Consider the following 22,036-nt stretch of genomic DNA (forward strand, 5'->3'; position numbering starts at 1 on the left):
AACTGTTCAAACAGACTGTAAGTTCTTTGCTGTATATTCACTATTTTAATCCTTCTGGTGTTATAAAATGTGTTTCATCCTTTTAAATAAAATACATTTGAAAAAAATTTTATACTTTCTTTGAATTTACATATATGAAATATAAATACACATCAGGCAATTGGGAAAGCTAAAACCCAATTAATATTTGATACTAAGGGATTTATTGTTACGATACTGGTATTTTGATTGTGTTTTTAACACATGTTTAAAATATTTATATATAATATATACATACAAAAATATTAAAGAATGAAATGATATAATTTAGATAAAAATAATCCAGTGAGAGGCAGTGGATAGGAAATAAATACAACATGACTGTCCAATAGAGTTAGACATGGGGTTCATGATATTATTCTCTCTACTGTGACATATTTGTAATTTTAATAAAATGTTTAAAATAATAATTACTTAGAAAATTCCATTAAAACAAATAAGCATATTTCAGGCTGCTCTGCTTATGGGGTAGTCATTCTTTACCCCTTAAAAAAAAAAAAAAAAGACAAGCTTATTTCAAACTTGCAGAGTTTGAAGAGCCTATTTAAGTAAATGCACATGGTTAATATGTCAGCATGAATACAGTTATCAAATATTCACCTATCAATAGCATAGGTTTTGCTCTAAATCTCCATAAAGGTCATTGCTAATATTTTGCCCAAATGTAAACCTGAGGAGTATTAATCTAAAATATCATTTCGTGCTTTTCTGAGTTTTCTAAATAAAACTAAATTTTGAAGTGGCAGAATTATAGCCATTCATTCTCTGCAAGCAGCATTTAATACTCTTAATCATAAAAATTTGACCCCAACCCCACAATTCAAAGTCTCTTTATCATTACAACAAAATTCTGCATTGAAAGAATTTAAAGTATTGCTATGCAAGGAAAAAATAGCACAGCAGGAATCAGATAAACACCTTATCTCACTAAGCATTAGGGAAAAAAGGTATGTTGTTTTCCCTCTTGATTTATTTAATGCTGTCAATAAATTTCATCAAATAAGCAAAAACAGAAAAGATGTGACCAAAGGGTATTCCAGCTCAGAGGAGGAAACCATATCAGGAAGCTTTTGAGAGTAAGATATCCCCAAGCATACTTTATTTCTTCATACATTCATGAGCATATGCAAATACTCAATACACAGGCATGTTCCTGCTCACATTTCTATTAAGTTTCTGATGGGGAGCATGAGGGTGAGAATGATGTCTTCTACACTTCCTATAGAATTCCTTTTTGTCTAAAGGAGGCTGTAAGGCCACACTCCATCTGGAAGTACTAGCGGAGAATCAGTTCCTTGCCCCTTCCCACTTCTGATAGCTGCCAACACTCCTTGACTCATGGCCACATCACCCCAATCTCTGCCTCCACTATCACATCACTTTCTCCATGTGTGTCTCATCTCCCTTTGCATCACTTGTATAAAGACACATGTGATGGCATGTAGGGTGCAGCAGGATGATGATCCAGGGTAACCTCAGCTGAAAATCCTTAGTTACATCCACAAAGACCCTTTTTCCAAATACAGTGAACTTCACAGGTTGCCAGGATGAGGATGCAAACCTATCTTTGAGAGCTATTATCAGCCTCCCTCAACATCACTCTGTTGGCTGAGCTGCAGTCACACTGGCCTTCTTTGTGTTGCTCCAAGTTGGCACGCTACCTTCTGTCACAGGGAGCAGTGCTTCCTCTGACTGTGGATACCCTTTCCTGCTGCTCCCACGCTTTCCTAATGTCCCTAGGAAACTCTTTCAACCCTCATATCCCAGTTTGTCACTTGCTTCCTACTGAAGACATCACGTTCTTTTGTTCTATGTTTTCTTTCCTAGAAATCAACTATTTCACAGCTGATTAATTTATCTCTCTGTCTCTAAATTCCATGAAAACAGTTGATCATCTTAATTTTTGTCCACAGTAAGATCTCAACAAAGATTTTAATAAACGAACAAAAAGCTATCTCAGGCTAAATGGTGGACATAATTAGAATTCTAAGCTGGTGGCCAGCTGAGAATTACTGATACTAATAGCAGAGGCCAGCATCTTCTTCAAAATGGGCATAGACGAGACCAAGGGCATGAAGCCACGGAGTGCATAAGAAACATTACTTGCTGCTCTTGGGTGGGGTAAAGGTGACCAACAGAGGAGGTTGGAAGAAGAGGGAGAACTCCTAGGACGGGCTGAGGATCCTTGCAAAGGCTGCTAATTCATAAGAAGACACAGGGAGTTGGTCACTGGCTCTTAGAGATGAAAGTGACCAGTATTTTTCCAGAGACCACAGGCCCATCAATCATCTTTGGCATGTGTGTAAGGGGTCACAGCTCCTCAATGAAGGTTAACAGGGGAAACAAAGCTATTTCACACCCTCACTGGCTTCTAAGGGGGTTGAGTCCTCATGACTAGGGGTGGTTTATTTCTATTGTACCTAGTGTTAAAATGGGTTTGGGTAGCAAGGTTTGGTAGCAGTTGAAGAAGTCTGAATTGCTTTGCCTAAGGTGGGAGGGGAGCATACTGAAAGGGAAGACAAGACTCTAGAAAGCAGAGACAGATATTAATATATATTTTAATTATATATGTAATATATATACTATAATAAATTTATTAATTATTAATAAAGAGGGCTCTGAGGGAAAAATCCCTTGAGGCAGTACAGCCAGAGCTTAGGGGAACAGAGAGTGCTGTGGTATTTGTTTTTGTATGTGGTGTAAACACTCTTCCACCTATACAACTGAATCTTTAATCTACGTACTCATTAGTGCCTTTTTGCTAAGTGAGTTACCCTTAATGGAGGGGAAAGCAGCACTAAGATCTGCATGAGAGCTGCCTTTAGTATGACCACAGATGTGGAACAGGCATGTGCAGGAGGAGCTGGGGGATGAGAGGCCAAGTGGTGTCCGGATCCCGCTGTGATCTAGGACTAAGGAGGACATGGGTCATTTTTCCTAGAAAGTGCGGCTGACATAAGGCAGTAAAATAGTCAACCAAAATTAGCAACAATCCCCGCTTAGCTTTCGCTGACAGAGAAAAATTCTGAGGACTGGGCCACAGCCTGACATAGAAGTGGCTTTAGGAAACACCTCTGTCCATAGCACAGAGATAAACAGCTCAGGCTCTGCAGACAGGAGGATCTGGTTTGAATCCCTACTCCCATATTTATTGGCTCTGTGACACTGGGCAAGCTACTGGGCATACCTACTCCTCTGTCTCCTCATCTGAAGAAAGGGGGTAACATGCGTCCATGCCTCTCTGAGAGGGTTGTAGAAGGATTAAATGAGATCACACATGTAAGCTGCTTAGTCTAGTAACTGGCATATAATAAGTGTTCAGTTAATGTTAGGTATCTTTATTGTTGTTCCCATCTGAAAGTTCTTTGTTGCTCAGCTGTTGGTCTATGGAAATTACGTTGAACATGGCAGGAGGAGAGAGTAACATCCTTATGGAGGATGCTTAACTGGGTCATCCCCTTCTAAATGGTCAAAGGGCAAGTGGGATGCCTAGTAGATTGATGTTAGAGTGATCAACCTCCTGGGGATGGCTACTCTGCTTCACCAGGGAGTCCCACATCTGATGCCCAGGTATCCACAAGTCACTCATCCACATTCTTCTGCTCCACTTGCCATAACAGCCAACTAACCTGCTGCAGCTCCTTCATCTTTCCTACACTGGTGGAAGGGCAAGGATTAAAGTATATCACCTTTGATCTGGCTACTGTGGTCCTGCCTGCCTTCCTTTTGATAAGGACAGACAGCTTGGAATATAAACGCCCCAGGTAACACAAGGGCTCTGGGCATGATTGCAGGGTGAACCCATTAATCACCAGCAAGGCTGAAGTCATAGCCCTCAGTGGAAGCAAGCTGCCCATGATGAGAGCAGTGGGTGCCATGGTAAGGAAGTGAGGGTGCTCCTCAGGGCACAGAGTATCTCAGTTGGCTAGGGAATCTGGCCCTGCTGTCCCCAGCAAGTTCTCCATGGAGACCAACACCAGGGCACTGAACCAACTGGGTGGGCAACAGGAGACAACAACCACAGTCAGAGCTGCTTCCCTGCAATAGCACCTACTGTGTGTCAGGAAGTAAGTAAGCCAGGCGCTTCATATATGCAGCATTACTTCACATGTTTACAACCACTCCAAATATTCAGCTTTCGAGCTGAAGAAACCAAGGTACAGAGAGAGGGACTAACTTGCTTAAGATCACACAGCTGGTGTCAGTGTAAGACTCAAACCCAAGTCTGTCTGATTTTGAAACCCACACCCTTTTCTCCACTGCACTGTGCAGCTCTTGGCTACTGATCCCCATACATCCCCAAAAGCACAACAGAGTCAAATTTTCAAATGGTAGACAATTGGGTAATTGAACATGAAGAAAACAGTGCCTACTAGGTATCTGGTCACATGGGTCAATGGAATTAAGGGAGAAAACAAATAACTGCACCTTTGAATAGACTGGCATTACATCGAAAAGAAGAGGACCTCGGTAAGGAATTCAACACCAAGTTACAGAGACTGGCACACCGACAGCAGAGGGCTTTGCGGCTGCCTATAGGGACACAGGGATAGGTGGTCAGGGACATGGCTGAAACACTACTAAGTTCTCAGATAAAGGTTTTGCTTGTAAAGCTTTTAATGGTAGAATAAAATCCAAATGAATGTCATTCATTTGCATAAAAATGAGTATGAAGAAAATAAAATGATAAACCAGAAATTGGTTTTCAGAAGTGTCTTTTATATCCTTAAAGTGTGTTATCAAACTGCAGGGAATTCTAGCTTTTCCGGGACTGGGCACTCAGCTTAAGCCATCCTTGTGTACGAACTTGTGAAAGCTGCCTGCTGCCTGCTGGGGTTTAAGACTCTCCACCCAACAAAGACATTCTAAGAAGAAAATAAGAACTGACAGCACATCAGCTTAAAAAGCGATAAACAAAATAACTCACACTAAATAATGAGGCAGGGGTTTCAGTGCTGTTTTTATTTTTGTAATACACTGACTGACCAAAACCAAAACTTCACTCTTAACAGGTTCTAGCACTCCTGCTACTTCAGGACAATGGCACTTCGGGTGTCAACAGGTAATGCAGACACAAAGCAGTCACGTTGTGTATCCCTCTGTGTTCTTCACTTGAACATACTGCTTTTCAACCATTTGGTGTATTCTTGTGGCTCCTAAGCTCCCTGAGGACAGAGTCACATTTTCCATAATTCTGCACCCCTTTACATATACATACACACTAGGCTCAGCACACTACTAACCAGCAATTACTGAGGTCTCTGATGTGCCAGGCCCTGTGCCAGTCTCTTTGCTCGTGGTCTTATTTAATTTACACACCAAGTCCATAAGGTATGAGTTGTTCCCACTGTCTAGGAAAGCAATCACGGAGGTTAGGTATGTTCTGTGGCCATGGCTAGAAAAGGAGATGGCTGAGATTTGAAGAGACTTGTGTCTGACCCCAACTCTATTGGTTTGTCCTTTAGAAAAAAATGGAAAATTTCCATCTTCAGAATAGAACACTTCAATCAAGCTAGTGGCAAAACTTGTGATCACGATCCCAATGTGCGTCAAGCTCCTGGGACTAGAAACTCTCTTCTGCCCGGTGATAGAACTTTGATTCCTGTTTGAGGAATGTGCAAAGTCACCAGCTGCCTTCTCGCCTTTTCTAGTTCCATCTCTGGCAGATAACTGACAACTTTTATTCCTCAAGCCAGTAGAAGATGCTTTCAAATGCTAGATGAGAGTGATGACAGAACTACCATTTATTAAGCATTTACTATATTCTGGGGTTAAGCCAAGCAGTTTAATGTACATTTTCTCCCACAATTTTTTTTTAAGTCCTCCCACTAGCCCTCTAAGATAGGTACTTTTAATCAACATTTTACATAAATGGAAACTATGGCTTGAAAGGCCATCTGGCCCTCTGGGTTACATAGATTACACAGCTAGTCAGTAGTAGAAACAGGATTCAAGTCCATGTTTTTACTATTGCCAAAGCTTTTGCTCTTACACAGTTACTTCTGATGAGTTACTTTGATTCTGGAAATAAAAGAAATGCAGAATATGCATGCAGAACCATTACTAGGCCATACATTTCCCCAGTTGCTACCTATGTATGACAAAACAAAGCCTCATATCAGAAAAGAGTGATGCAACTTCTTACTGATATGGTATATCTGACTTCCAACCATACATAGAGTACTCTTTCTTTTCAAAACCCATTAGAAATATGGAAAAATGATGCTCTACAAAGTACCTCTCATAAAAACAACACTTAAAGTTCTAACTGGATTCAATGCGGTTAGGCTAAAAATAGAATAATCCAACTTATAAATCTAAATATTTCAATACAAATCTCTTTTTTAATATTGCACATACCAAAGTATTTATAATGCTCACTACATTGTATAACACCAAGCACCGTATCCTCAAAAGACTTTATGTACCATCATCCAATTCCTACCTCGAGGCAAAAATTAAACTGGTCGCAGGACAATTTAAACTCATTTCTGCAAAACTCTCCCCCTGCTTGTGACCTGTAAGGTATTTCCATTCCAGACTCAAAGAGCTTATTTTACGAGGAAGAAGATTCCTTTCTTCCACTGACCTCAGCATTTACAGAGCTGTATTGTAGCTCAAAATAAAATTAGATTTTGGAAGGAAAAGAGTTTGAAATATTATGTAGAAAAATATTGGCAACAAGATTCCTAGTATATCACAGCCTTAAAGCTAGAGAATTTTATCTGGAAGGCTGGCTACACAGAGGTTTAAAAAAACACCATAAACACACTTTTTGAAACTGAAGAAGACATTTATAATCCCAAGTGCCCTTGGTTAATAAGTCAATTTTGGAAAATGAGTAATGCAAGGCTCTTTAGTATCAAGTTGCATTTTTTTTTTCTGTAATACTCTCCATTAGAATGCAAAAACCAACAGAAGCCAAATTAAATGAAATCAAAGTCCATTTAACAGAATGTCCTCTAAATTCAAGGTAAAGACCATTACTATCTGAAAGATTCCAAGCAAGAGTCCTTAAATATCAAGAAAGAAGAATCCTTAAATATCAACAAAGAACAAATGAATGTTTCCAACAGACACATAAGGAAATAAGTGCTCTAGAACAGTGATCCAAACAGGAGGTCTCGGTGTTTGTCATAATGTGTGTATCAACCCCAGCTATAATTATCCAGGAAGGTGTAAAACAGGTGATAGTAGTTGATCAATAAATGTTCTCAGTGTTACTATGACCACCACCACTACCACTAGTTTTAGCAGAGTTGCCACTTTTTGCAAACACAAATCTCTTCAAGGGAAGGGGTTTAAGCAACATATCAGTCTTCAAAGGTTTTTGTAAACTGTATTATTTCTTTACTAACATATCAGATCAGTCACTCTGACGAAATGTGTTTTTAATAGTCTTGGTAAGGGAAGAGAAAGGGTCATCTTAGAGCAAGAGAACAGTGGCCAAGCATGGTGGTTTGCAAAGATAAGCCCTGGGAAGCAAAGGGCACGAGAGGCGAATGGTAGCTGAACAGGTCACTGAGTGAGGAGCAACAGCGATGGGGAGAACACAGAGCAATCTCTCCTTCAGACCATTTCAGAAACATGTCAGAAAATCAGGTCCAATCTCAGTGCTATGTCATTTTAAAAAACAAAAGTGATATTTTTAACAGTTCCCAATTTCGTGGAAAAGGAGTATTGTGACTTCACTTTTATCTTTAGGTAAGATGTGGCACATGTAAATGTTTTTGGAGACACAATATTTGAATCCTAGTTCAAAAAAATTCCTTCCCAAAAAGCACTGGCATAGCAGTGCTACGAGGATCTATATAGTCCTTAAATATAAAGTATAACAACTGACAAAGGGCAATAATTATGTGCAAAAAGGTGAAGGCACTAGCCCAAATGGAATTGCTCATAAGAGAACCAAGGACTTTGCTGTATCAGCCAAGAATGAGACTCCCTTGGATGAATCCATAAATGTCAGATCCAGAAAGGAAATGTAGGTTTCCCTTTTTCAAACAGTACAAAAGGCCAAGAAGCTTTAGAACTAAACAAACCAGGCCTGACCTCATAATAGTGTACTAAAAGCAAAGTCACAGATGTTTACATCCAGTCCAAATCAAGCCTATTATTAGAACTGAAACAAATAATTGTCTCAGCCAGATTTCAGGTTCCAAAAGGAGAGTGGACAGCCTGTGAAAGGAGAACCATCATTTGCAACTGCTAAGTGCTAAGCACTGTGACAGGCCTCTTGCCTGTGTTAGGACACTTAGTCCACGCAGCAGCAGAATCTCTACCCCATAGAAAGCCATGGAATCTGGGGGCAGATTGAGAGCAAGGAGTGGGGGCTGAGACTGAGTCCAAAGGGCAGTTACATGCTCACTACCGTGAGCGATTACCTCTGAAGCCAGACATTTTACAACAGTTGATCACAGGTCACCGGCCAGAAGTTATTTGTACTGTAGCAAAGGTTTCTACCTCTTAGGACTCTAGCCTAGGGTCTCTAACCATGACTATGCATCCCTTCAATAAAAAATTTATGACCAGTAACCCCTAGTAGATGCATATTTTAAATTATATACGTGAACACTGTTCTGCTATATTATGGTAATTATAAAGCATATATGAAATATGTAAGTTAGAAAACAATTATATTTTAAATTTTAAATTGAAGTTTTAATATTTTATTTTCCTAACCCAATGGATCAGGCAGTGTATCACACTTAGAGACTGGCTTTTTTTGGCCTTTCTCTTCCAAAACACCCCCAATGGGCACATTCTGTTTCATGGGTCCCCAAGTCTAGGAAGAACCGACAGAAGTGGAATAGGTCTGCATACTTGGCTTTTACAGCTGAACCCATATTCAGTTTCTTACAATAATCAAACTTGAGAAGTGAGAGAGCGACTTCTTTGATCATCAGTAGACAGGCTCTTCCCAAGAGTGGTACAAATTGTTCTTGTATACAGATATGAAAAGGAATGTCACAGAGACATGTATCTTCAAATTCAGCTTGGCCACTAATCACATCTCTTTCTCATCTAACCCCACTTCAACCAGAGTCAAAAATTAAACTGGAAAGATAAGAACATGTTCTTTTTTCTTCTTTTGCCTGACTGTAGTGATTCTGTGATGTTAGGCAAAGCATCCAATTTCTTCAGGCCTCACTTATTCATGTAAACATTGGCATTAGCTTTGAGAATGACTAAGGATTCTTGTGAACATAAAAATCTAAAGTTCTAAAAAAATTCCTTCGTCAATTTTCCTAATATGGCATGTATATACTATGGAATATTATGCAGCTATAAAACTAACACAGGAACAGAAAACAAAATATCACATGTCACTTTAAGGTGGGAGCTAAATGATGAGAACTCAAGGAGACAAAGAAGGGCACAACAGACACTGGGGTCTAGTTGAGGGCGGAAAGTGGGAGAAGGGAGAGAATCAGAAAAATAACTATTGGGTAATAGGCTTTAGTACCTAGGTGATAAAACAATCTGTACAACAAACCCCTGTGGCACAAGTTTACCTATATAACAAACACGCATGAACCCTAAATAAAAGCTAAAAGAAAATTAATAGGAACAGATTTCAGAACTAAAAACAAAAACAAACGTAAAAGGAATACTATGCAGCTATAAAAAAGAATGAACATGGATGGAGCTGGAGGCCATTATTCTAAGTGAAATAACTCAGAAACAGAACATCAAATACAGAACGTTCTCACTTATAAGTGAGAGCTAAACAATGGGTACACATGGACATAAAGATGGAAATGACAGATACCAGGGACTCTAAAAGGTAGCAGGGTGGAAAGGAGTGAGGATTTAAAAATTACCTATTCAATACGATGTTCACTATTTGAATGATGGGTTCACCAGAAACCCAAGCTCCACCAGTAGGCAATATATTCATGTAACAAACCTGCACGTGTACCCTGTAAATCTAAACTAAAAAAAATAATTTTTTGAAAAGTTAATTTTTCTCACCCTGGTTTCTCTCTATGTTCAAATGTTGGCTGTGATATAATGTGAAATGTGAATCATGAATTAAATGTACTGACCTAGGAAAAAAAAAAACATAAATATGTTTGGTTGACATTTACCACTTCTCCCATCCCTCATCTAACAATAATACAGTAGAAGATACAGATGCCTGATGGTTTCCTAACTGAACCAGACTAAATGCATGAGGTACCTCTTTTGCAGGACATAGGGTTGAATCTAGGTAAGACACCTTCTTCTCTTCTCTTTCTCTGCAAACACAGACAAAAATCACAAATGCACAGTACCCTTATGTACACCTGCAAATGTATATGCAAATCAAATAATGGCATAACCCTAAAGCGAGCAGGCATTATATGCACCTCAAAGAGAACCTGGTGTAGACAATGTTAAATATTAAAGGGATTGTTAACTGGTTGTTAAGCACACAAAGTACAAGATTTTTATTTTATTTTATTTTATTTTATTATTATTTTTTGAGACAGAATCTCGCTCTGTCACCTAGCCTGGAGTGCAGAGGCACAATCTTGGCTCACGGCAACGTCTGCCTCCCGGGTTCAAGCAATTCTCCTGCCTCTGCCTCCTGAGTAGCTGGGATTACAGGCATGCGCCATCACACCTGGCTAATCTTTGTATTTTTAGTAGACACAGGGTTTCTCCATGTTGGCCAGGCTGGTCTCGGACTCCTGACCTCAAGTGACGCGCCCGCCTCAGCCTCCCAAAGTGCTGGGATTACACGTGTCAATTACAATAATATTGTCAAATACAATAAAATTGATAACATATTTTAAGAGGTTCTGGTGGACTGGGGTTTTAAAATAAGTTAATTTTTGGCTCATGGCAGAGCACTAAGCAGGGCACAGAGAAGAATGATTCTAGTCCCATCCTACCACCCACTAGCAGTGTGAATGTTTCCTCTAACAGTTACCCATGTGTTCCTTAGTTTTCTCATTGTAAGACAGATATTGTTTTTTTTAAAGCAAGACCAAGATCATTATTTCTCCTGGTGAAAACTGAAAAAAAAAAATCCAGCAATAGATGATCAAATATCGTATGGTACTCAAGGAGACATTAAAATTATCTTTACAATAAATGTATAAAACTAAAATTCTTGTTATCATGTTAAATTAAAAAGGAGAACAAAATTATACCTAGATATCATAAAAGGGGAGGAGTATTAAAAAAACATGAATCCTGAAAAGCCAAAGCCATGATTTTCCCATTGTTTTCATGTTTTTTATAAATAATATGTATACATTTATAGAAGGAACATTCTCAAAAATCATGGATCCAAGAACACGGTTGACTCTGACCTGTCCACAAGATAGAAAGGATTCTGAACAGAGGTATAACCCACGTAATTACTGCTTGTGTGCATTAGCTAGAAAACGGAGGGCGGCTAATGCTTCCTTTTGGGAAGACGAAAACTTGGATCTCAAGGAATAAAGACCAGGTATATTCTTGCTATCTCGAAACCATTTGCCATGACCCTATATACTTCTCAGAGCAGGGTACTTGTTAAACTGATAAAAACATCAAAATGCAGGGTAGCATGAAGTCTACAACCTCAGCCACATGGGATCCACACAAAGCGGATGAAGAATAATTTGTGTGAAAAGGGTAGAGGTGAGACAGTATAAAAATCCTCAGAGAGGTTAAAACCGAAAACCAAGAATCCAGTTTCCATTTTTCTCTGGAAAGCCCTCCTTAAGGAAATGTAGAATTGAAAATGGTTACAATGAGAAAAGAGCGTTTGGGGAAAGTTTTGATATATTCAATGCCCATTAAATGATCACTTGTTACTACATTAAATGAACTCTTTCTTCAAGAGAAACACTCAGGTACTTCACAATTTTAAGATAACAGCTTTCCATTGTACGCCACAATAGAAGCATTTATAAATTGCTCATTTTGAATGATTCTAAAAGTCTGAATTTATTAGAGAAATCTGCATTTTCCTATTGGTAATTGGTCCAACAGGTAGAATAAAATCTCCCTTTTAATTCCCTTGGAAACCTGATGAATTCCAAGGGAATTAAAAGACCACCCAGTAGCATCTTAGTGTGAATAACAGCAAGTTTCTTAAAAAAAAAAAAAAAAAAAAGCCAAAACAAGTACTAGCCACTGTAACCCAGAGTGAATGTGTGAGCTCATATCCTGGAGGTCAAACCCAGAAAGTGAGTCCAGAGCTCAGGCAGTCTCAGTTCTTACAGAGGCACAGCAGGACTGGGATGATGCCCAATTCCCCCCGCCTAGACACTTCATTTGTTCCACAAGGACGCTGTGATCAAAGCACTGGGAACAGAAAGGAGGTATCTACAACAGTCTCTACTCTCTAGAGGCTGACAGTCTACAGAAGTAAACAGAAAGCCAACTGACAAAGCCCAGCAATGCTAAGTGCTATTACAGAGATGACATGGGAGGCCAGAGGGGGCACATGTTCACACTCAGAGCACAGTAACTACCTGGTTTATTCTTCATGGTACTGGACATCTTGGCAGCCTCACTGTGCTTGTGGCTAATAGTTTCTTCTGCAAAATTCTGCATACGGTTTAGCATGACTGGAACTGAAATAGAAATGTCAGTCATTCATATTCTCTCTCTCTCCCTGTCTCTTCTTCAAGGAAGTTGAGTACCTTCTATGTATCAGACATTACATATGCACCTATAGTTCAGTTGCTCCTCAAAATACCCTGTGAATTTATTGCCATTTTAAAGATGAGAAAACTGAGTTTCAAAGACATGACAGAGCTAGTACAGTTATCATTCTCTGTGTGTGTGTGTGTGTGTGTGTGTGTGTGTATGTGTGTGTGTGTGTATGTAAAGAAAGGGTAACAGGAAAGAGCTGGAGAAACAAGAACCTGATCTGGGCTGAGAAGCCGGGTCCACAGGCATTTGTATCAGCCTCTCCCACTTCTGATGTTTGCTTAACAGTGAACTTGACTGACCTCAAAGAACGTTTTGTTTTATTTTGTTTTAATTTTTCTTTTGATCCAGTAAAGATAGGTGTAGGAAAATAACATCTCCCATTTCAGGGATAGGACCTTGATTGACTAACCCAGTTCTAACTCCCTGTGAAGCAGGATAAACAGGCCTAAACACAAACGGCTTCTGCACCCAATATTCCCAGTATTGTGCAAATATTCATGTTATTACAGTGGAAATTTTCAAACTCTAAAATAGAACAGCAGTGTGATGCCACCTAATATTCTAGCTTTGGGGAAAAACAATGTTGGAATCTAGGTAATTGAGAGTAGACTGGTTTAAAAATGGCGGGTCAGAATGCCCTTAAGATTCCTGTCAGGAGTGGGACACAGACTGCAGAGGATGCAAACTGGAGAGGGAATGAAGAAAAACTGTAGGGAAGGAGAGGGAGAAAACCCCCAAGGCCAAGTCTGGGTTATCATATGATTTTGCTTCACATGACATGGGTCACAGGTGCCTGTCATACATACATATTAACATTTTTTTTTCTTTTTGCTGTTGTCTTATAAATGTCTTGAGTCTGTTCCTGAGAGTCAGACTTTATTATTAGATTATTTATTTATTTTTATTTCAATGGGTTTTGGGGGGTAAAGGTGGTATTTGATCATTAACATGTTTTTAAAAAGCTATAGATGAGCAATCTTTATCTGGCAAGAACCATTAGTGGGACAGTGAGTATCCCACTAATGATAAGATAATAGTATTGCTCATAAAGCTGAATACCTTCCATGTAACATGCATTACACACACGTATACACAGTTCAGTTATTCTTCAAAATACCCTGTGAATTTAATGCAGAGATACAGATATTATTGCCATTTTATAGATGAGAAAACTGAATTTCAAAGACATGACAGAGTGAGTACAGTCAGCGTTTTACCATAAGTCTGCCTAACCTGTGTTCTTCTATAGCTGGGGTGGGAATTCTCCCAGGGCACAATAGGTGCCTCTGACTATAGTTTACTGACAAAAGCCTCACTACCACACACAGCAAGGTGCACTAACTTCTCAAAGTGTTAACCTCGAAAATCACCCAAAGAATGCATCTATGTGAAATGCATCTATTAAAACAGTGCCTTCTTGGTAGGCTGCTGTTTAGGATGTCTGCCAGGTACACAGTGCCTTGCCAGCCACATGCCAGAAGGAGAGCTGTCTTAGTTTGCAATCTCCCTAACCACCACTTGCTCTACCTTTGCAATTAGTCAAAACTAATCATAACGAACATAAGTGAGTGAGTTGTGAAACTCCTGTTCTTAACAGTGGGCTGTGTGGTGGGAGAGCACACAGATGGAGTTTCCTTTTTAAATGAAATATTTGGCACTAGCCTCTGTTAAGAGTTTTCCCTTGTTTCCATCTGGTTTTAGTACTGGAAGACATACATGAGAGAATGGAAAAAGAAAACTCTGTTGGCGTGCTAAACCACTAGAAAAGCTGAAGTCACTGACAGCACATCCTCTAAATCCTCAGAGATTAGCACACTCTGCTCAAGGAATGTTGTCACATTGTTTTTAAGAGGGGAGAGTTCTGTTCTCCGGATCTAGCCCCGTCTTGAGGGGGGGAAAGAAATGACTGTGTGTCTACTTTGGAGTCAGATGGACCCAGGCATGAGTCAGCACCCTCACTGTTTAGCCACCTGACCCTAGGCAGTGCATCTACCAGCATTAAGCCTCAGGTATTTCATCTGTAAAGTAGAAATAACAAGGCTGTTGTGAGGATTAAATGAGATGATACCCATTAAATGCTTACTTATCTGTTTTTGAACTTTCCTAATCACAAGGTTTTAGGAAAGACAAATGTTATTATCACTGGTTTTCACAGGAAGAGATCTAGAACCACCAAGGAAACTCTAAAAAAAATTTCAGGCATCTGTTTTTTTCTACTACACAATGGAAGAAAACAAATTCATATGTGGCAGTGTCCCTGCCAGGAGCCTCTCCGAATTTCCCCGGGGGGTTCATCTGCTAAGAGTCAAATATATCTACTAACAGTGCCACTGTAATATGTGAATTTCTTAACAGCCCAGTTGTTGATATACAGGAATGTTACCACCCAGCCAAAACCAACCAAAGCCTAAACCTGTAGGAGACCAGAGTAATACCGAGACATGATTATAACTAAAGCCGAATGAAAGGGTAAGAAAAGGCATTTGGTTTGGCAAGTCTTTTCTCATACAATCTCTACGCCTACAAGAGAGCGAGAGCACAGCACAGTGGATGAGGAAGTAGACTCTAGAATCAAACCTGGGTTCAAGTCCTTGTTTTGTCACTCACTAGCTGAGGATCTTGGGCAAGCTAACTTGCCTCTATATGCTCAGTTTCCTCATCTACAAAATAAGAACTATTATCTACCTCATAGAACTGTTAAAAGGATTAAAGGAGTTAACATGTGGAAAGGGTACAGAATATGTCTGAACTCAATAAATACCACAACTACTATTATTATTACTACTACTAATCCCAAAGCAGGCTGATGCCATCCTGACTGTATGAGCACTGAAGCATGTGATGGGCCACGGCAGGTGCTGCCCTGCAGGTCATTTAAAATTATACCTGGTGGCCAAACCTACTGAACTAGAAAATGTTTCAGAGGAAAATCCCCTCCTTTTCAATTCATGTAACCAATGGTTATTGTTTTACAAATGCTTTAATCAAATATGTCTGTGCACATATCCTAGAAGAGCCAAATGCTCAATAAATTGTATAACAAAGGATACTGCATTTTTATAAAATTAAAAAGGATGTAAGAAAACTCACAATCAAGGCACTGAAAATAACTTTTTTTTTTTTTTATTGCCTTGCCTTGTAAAGTTTTATAGCTGGATGTACACACCAAATCTCTATAATAAAGAGACAAAAGGCTTACCCTGATATATATTCCAATGTAGGAAAGTCTATTAATCAATAACTTCAGAAATGAGACAGAATGACACTGTGGAGGCCAAAAGTATGCCACATCTCTATCAATTGTGAAGAGTCAGAAAGGAATCTACTATTTAAAACACAGTCCTCTCCACCACACCCCTCCCAAGTGAATCAGAAGAAATGAGGTGCTGTGGCAGTTGCACATGGCCACGGGTCAGGAATCAGGTAGATGTCTGACTCTGCCACTTCCAAAATGGTGACCCCGGGAGATCATGACCTCTGATGAACACTAGTTCCTTGATCTGTGAAATGAGGAACATACCACCCAATAAACAGGGATGCTGCAGGGATTAACTGGAATTAAATAATATAATATACATAAGATGAATACTTTTTACTTTTATATAATTTTTTAAAAAACTTCTTAATTTCAGTAATATTCACTATATACTATATATATATATACACACATACATATAATTATTGTAGTTGATTTGCATTTCCTCTTTCACTGCTAATACCTTGGTGTGCCTCTGACTTCAGTGTGAATTTCTTCGTTTTCCTGAATAAAACTCTTGAAAAGTCAACTTACCACTGCTGAATAAACCATTTCTACCGAGGTCAAATTTCATCTGCCTTGTCTCTTCTCTCTCTTCTAATATTTATAGACTTTGAGATGAGAACCGGTCTGAATTAGAAAGTAAATAAAAAGAGTTTCTCTCCTATGCCAGATCACTGACAATTAAATTTGGTTACCCTAATTCCAGTAACAACCCGTAAAGAATTTTCTCAAATGCTCATAAATGTTTAAGTGTTGATATTAACTACCTGGATTCTTCTCTACATGACATGCATGAAATAAGAATGAAATTTGGTGTAAAACTTCCATGAGGGTTCAGATCCCTAGAATCTCAGAACCCACAATAAACCTGAATCTTACTCTGAATTTTTCAACTGAATAAACTAAGCCCAGAAAAATCAGATGTTTGACCATGTCCAGACAAGGAGAAAGAAACTAAAGAAGTTTTAATAAAATTGAGTACCAAAATATATCATTATGTCAGATATCCCAATAAGACAACCCAAAGTATACCTCCCCAAAACAGTAAAACTTCTCAACCTTAGCTTCAGAAGTTCTTGCACAACACTTTCAAAATACAGATAAGCTTCCCCACCAGCCCCCGTGCTGCATTAGAACCAGGCCATCTGTCCTTTGAGAAATTCTAGAGGATATTATAAGGAACACCTAGGGCTGCCAATCACTGAGATAAAGGGCAGTATTGGCAGGTTCTATGCTCCTAATACATGTCATTACCTGCCATGGGTATCTATTTACATAAATTATTTCATCAAAAAGCATTCAGAACTTTTTCCTGAAAAAAATTTTGCTCTCCCTACAAATCTAAAACCATTTTGAAAAGATTAAGATTTTCTGTTTCAACAAAACATGTAGAAGAATGTACTAATCACAAAAATTAAAGCTCCCACATGCTCCTTCTCTGGTGATGAGTAGCAGCCATGGGAAGATTTTTACCCATTTATGGATATAAAGGGTAGCATCATATATTACACACACATAATTAAAACAGGATCCAGAAAATAGATTTTAAACCTGAAATTACAGAATGTTTGGTAGGTAACTGATGTCTAATAACAAACTGATTTTAACTTAGCATATTTCTAGTTTAGCGTTATAGACCCATATTATCATGGACAACTGACTATAGAAATTGTGGGTAGTGCTTACTTTACACTTTGAATGTGTTAACAGTTCTAAATTACAAATAAAGTCTACACTATAATCAGGTATGTAGTAAACAAAAAACTCAAATAGCATCTTCCATTAAGCATCTATTGTGTCTCTATCAAGCAATATGCCGGGTGCTATAAGGAATTTATCATTAACAAAATTTACCATTGACCAGTCTTTGAGCAACCTAATCCACATGAGTGAGCAAGAATGAAAAGATAGCACAAAATAAAGATTTTGTATATAGACAGACCATACAGATGCAAGCACAGGTTTAGATGATACACAGCTGCTTCTATTAGAACGTTCAAAAAGGCCAATGGAATAACCTCTCATGTCTATAAAGTAAAGGGTTAGTTTCCACCCACCTGAGGAGGTGCATGGAGATAAGGAGGTTAATATTTCCCACTAGTGACTCTGTAAAAGTGTTTTTAAAGTAATCAACTTTGGCTGGACGTGGTGGCTCACACCTGTAATCTCAGAACTTTGGGAGGCTAGGGTGGGTGGATGGCCTGAGGTCAGGAGTTAAGAGACCAGCCTGGTCAACATGGTGAAAGGCCATCTCTACTAAAAATACAAAATTAGTCGGGTGCAGTGGCGTGAGCCTGTAATCCCAGCTACACAGGAGGCTGAGGCAGGAGAATTGCTTGAACCCGGGAGGTGGAGGTTGCAGTGAGCTGAGATCGCGCCACTGCACTCCAACCTGGGCAACAGAGAGAGACTCTGTCTCAAAAAAAAAAAAAATCAATTTCATTGAAATATATTTACATATAATAAAATACAACCATTTTAAGTGTGCAGCCTGATGAGCTGTCAAAAATGTATACACCTATGTAATCAACACCACAATCAACAAACAGAACACCTAACGTTACTGTGAAAAATCGCCTCAGGCCCCTTCTCAGTCAATCCTGCCACTACATCTTACTCTTGTCTGTTCTAGAATGTCATATAAGTGGAATCACATAGTATATTGACGCTTCTGTCTGTTTTTTCTTTTCCACAACATAATGCTTTTGAGATTCATCCATGTTGCTACGTATATTGGTAGTTCATTTCTTTTTACTGCAAGGCAGTATTCCACTGCAAAAATGTAAAATAATTTGTTTATGCATTTAATATGTAGATGGATATTTGGGTTATTTCTGGGTTTTGGTTATTATGAGTGAGACTGTTATGAATACTTGTGTACAAGTCTTTAGGTGGATGTATGTTTTTATTTTTTCTCTTGAGTATATGCCTAGTAATGGGGTGCATGTTTGACTTTATAAAAAACTGCCAAGTTGTTTACTAAAGCAGTCATATCATTTTTACATTCCCATCAGCAAAGTATGAGAGCTCAAATTGCTTCACATGTTTGTTAACACTTGGTATTGTCAGTATTTTTAATTTTAGTCATTGCTGAAAAGAAAAAGCAGAAACCAATGCTTTAAGAATGTTAATCACAGAGGCATCTCAGTACATAAGCATTTGTACATATCATTCAAGAAGTCAATCAATCCATGATTCCAGTGAGAAACACTCAAATCCTATCCCAAGACACCATAAAGAACTGGAGAGATTCTTTTTCTCCTTCTATAATTAAACCTAAATAAACTAAGAAAGATCATCTTATTTATCCCACTCCAGTACCTTTTTTGGATACCTCCAAAGGATATTTAAGCCGCTCTGAAAACAGTAAGTCTTATGATCACAGACCTCTAACTCTGATCATAAACTATATTAGATATTGGGAAAAAATTCACACAAAGAAAAGTTAGTAAAAGACATTGGATATATATGAAACACCCATGTCTAGATACATATTTTGGCAAGCTTTTAAAGCAGTGATACTTCTACCTTTTTAAAAATTTAATGCTTCATGCTGTTTGAAGAATGGTTAAAAATTATTTGCAGACATTGTCCTAATTTGGACAAAGTTTGCCAGTTCAAAATGGATCACTGGATTTCATCAACCAAACCACAATAGTTGAAGGGCCTGGCCTCCCAGAAGGCGTAGGCAGTTCACACTAATAGCAGGAAGAAGACTGTCATTCCAGGGCTCGGCTTTCACTTCACAGACTCCTGTGAGAGCTGAGCTACAAAGAGGTCATCCCTACCTAGACTGAATAGAATAGGAGAAATTCAAAATCCTGCTTAGTCTTTTAATGAACCTGCCATTTCCTCTGCCTGGAATGCCCTCTCACCCACACAATCCTCTTTTCAAAACCAGTGAAGTCCTGCTTTTCTCGAAATTCTTGGTTCTCCCAACCAGGACAAATTCTCTGCATACATGCGTTCGCATCATTGTATTTTTTTTTAATCTTTCACAGTTTATAACTATGTTTATTTTAGTTACAGATTAATGTCTATTGCTGCTTGCCCACCAAATTAGGTAAGCTGCATGAATTCTTTTCATAGCGGTACCCACAGAAGCTAGAATGCTTGGCACAGAAAAGTTCTTAATAAATATTTGACTAATTGCTAATTAAAACATTACCTTATCAGGGATATAACTGATATGCTTCTAAGCTTCGCACAAGTTAAAAAATAGAGGTGCCTGCTTCTTTGTCACTTACAAGAAAATCAAACTGGAAAATCTTGGGTGTCAAAGTTGCCTGCCCTTCTCCTGCCCCAATTTCCACTATACTATCTGCTTCAATGTCAGATCTACTTTATCAGTCTGTTCTCTCAAGATTCAAAACCATGAAAAGACTGAAGAACAAAAGATTTTCCTCCATTAGAATGCAACAAAAAAGCAATTCTCACAGTTTTGGACTTTAAACCTGAAGGTCTTGGTAATTTGTAAAGGAAATACACTTATTCCATAAGTCCCAGGTCATTATCTTCTATGGCAGGGGAAATGGAATGGTTATGCTATTCCACTGAGTGAGATGAGGTTGTTAGAGTCCCTATATCACTCTTGGAGGCTTCATGATCAGAATTAGGCAGACAACAGCATATGCCTAAAATGCAAACAACTGTTCATCAATTATACATACATACTAGGCAAAATTCAAGTGGCTTCTAGACCATCTACCTTTCTTGCAACTACTCATCTACCAGAAATCTCAATGAAATATTGAGAAAATAGAGCTTAACAAAATTAGAATCACTAGGTGTCTATACTAGGCCAATGTTCAGCCCAGCCCAAATGCAAATCAATATTTATTTAAGTGTATTCTATTCATCGTTTGTGTAAGCAGGACTCTGGAATCTAAATTTAAGAATATGAAAATATTTTTAAGACCTGGGCTGGGCGTGGTGGCTCACGCATAATCCCAGCACTTTCAGAGGCCAAGGGGAAATGACTGTTTGGAGCTGGGAGTTTGAGACCAGCCTGGGCAATATGACAAGACCCCATTGCCACAAAAACGGCAAAAATGGTGGTTCATCCCTGCAATCCCAGCACTTTGGGAGGGCTAAGTAGGAGGATTGCTTGAGCCCAGGAGTTCGAGACCAGCCTAGGCAACACAGTCAGAACTCATCTTCACAAAAAAATACAAAAATCAGCTGGGCACAGTGTTGTGTGCCTGCAGTCCCAGCTCTCAGGAGGCTGAGGCAAGAGGATCAATTGAATCCAAGGAGGTCAAGGCTGCAGTGGGCCATGGCTGTGCTACTGCACTCCAGCCTGGGTAACAGAGTGAGACCCTGTCTCAAAACAAAACACAACAAAACAAAACACACTTGAATTTCATTAATAAAATTCTAGGAAGGGATTAGGTGAAGCTACTTCTTTCTTCCACTTAGTCATTAGATATTAATTGAAGCCCTAGAATATGCCAGGCACTGCTTAGCACACTAAAGAAATACAAATATCTTCTAACAATAACCAAGTTTTTTTTATTAACCTAATCCTTATTTTTAATAAACAGAAACCAATGTTTCAAGGTCAATTCTCTCACACTCATTTAAATAAAAACTTTCTTCCTTTTTTTTTGAAGCAGAGTCTCACTCTATCACCCAGGCTGGAGAGCAGTGGTGTGATCTCGGCGCACTGCAACCTCTGCCTCCTGGGTTCAAGCGATTCTGACATCTCAGCTGTCTGAGTAGCTGGGATTACAGGCAGACACCACCATACCTGGCTAATTTTTGTGTTTTTAATAGATACAGGGTTTTATTATGTTGGCCAGGCTGGGCTCGAACTCCTGGCCTCAGATGATCCTCCTGCCTTGGCCTCCCAAAGTGCTGGGCATTTATAGGCGTGAGCCACCATGCCTGGTCCACTGAAAAATAATTCTTACCACAGCAGTCTGCGATCTAACCACAAGGCAGCAGCGAGGCTGGGGCAGGGGCGCCCGCCATTGCTGAGGCTTAAGTAGGTAAACAAAGTCGCTGGGAAGCTCGAACTGGGTGGAGCTCACAGCAGCTCAAGGAAACCTGCCTGTCTCTGTAGACTCCACCTCTGGGGACAGGGCACAGTTAACAACA

The 22,036-nt window shown here is 39.1% G+C and overlaps 1 protein-coding gene across 7 annotated transcripts in view; it reads right to left on the minus strand.

The window, feature by feature from the left end:
- The window catches only part of STXBP6 (syntaxin binding protein 6), a 257,801-nt gene that overhangs the window by 150,656 nt on the left and 85,109 nt on the right, over nt 1-22,036 (minus strand). For 5 of the 7 annotated variants that reach the window (XM_017851866.1, XM_017851868.1, XM_017851872.1 and 2 more), the window contains one exon: nt 12,495-12,596. The exons of the other annotated variants lie outside the window; for them this stretch is intronic. In XM_017851866.1, the coding sequence (XP_017707355.1) occupies nt 12,495-12,596 (102 nt within the window). The remainder of the gene's footprint in view (nt 1-12,494; nt 12,597-22,036) is intronic. 7 annotated transcript variants of the gene reach the window in all.

This window comes from Rhinopithecus bieti, unplaced genomic scaffold (assembly GCF_001698545.2).
Source record: "Rhinopithecus bieti isolate Rb0 unplaced genomic scaffold, ASM169854v2 scaffold_32518, whole genome shotgun sequence".
Classification (NCBI taxonomy): domain Eukaryota; kingdom Metazoa; phylum Chordata; class Mammalia; order Primates; family Cercopithecidae; genus Rhinopithecus; species Rhinopithecus bieti.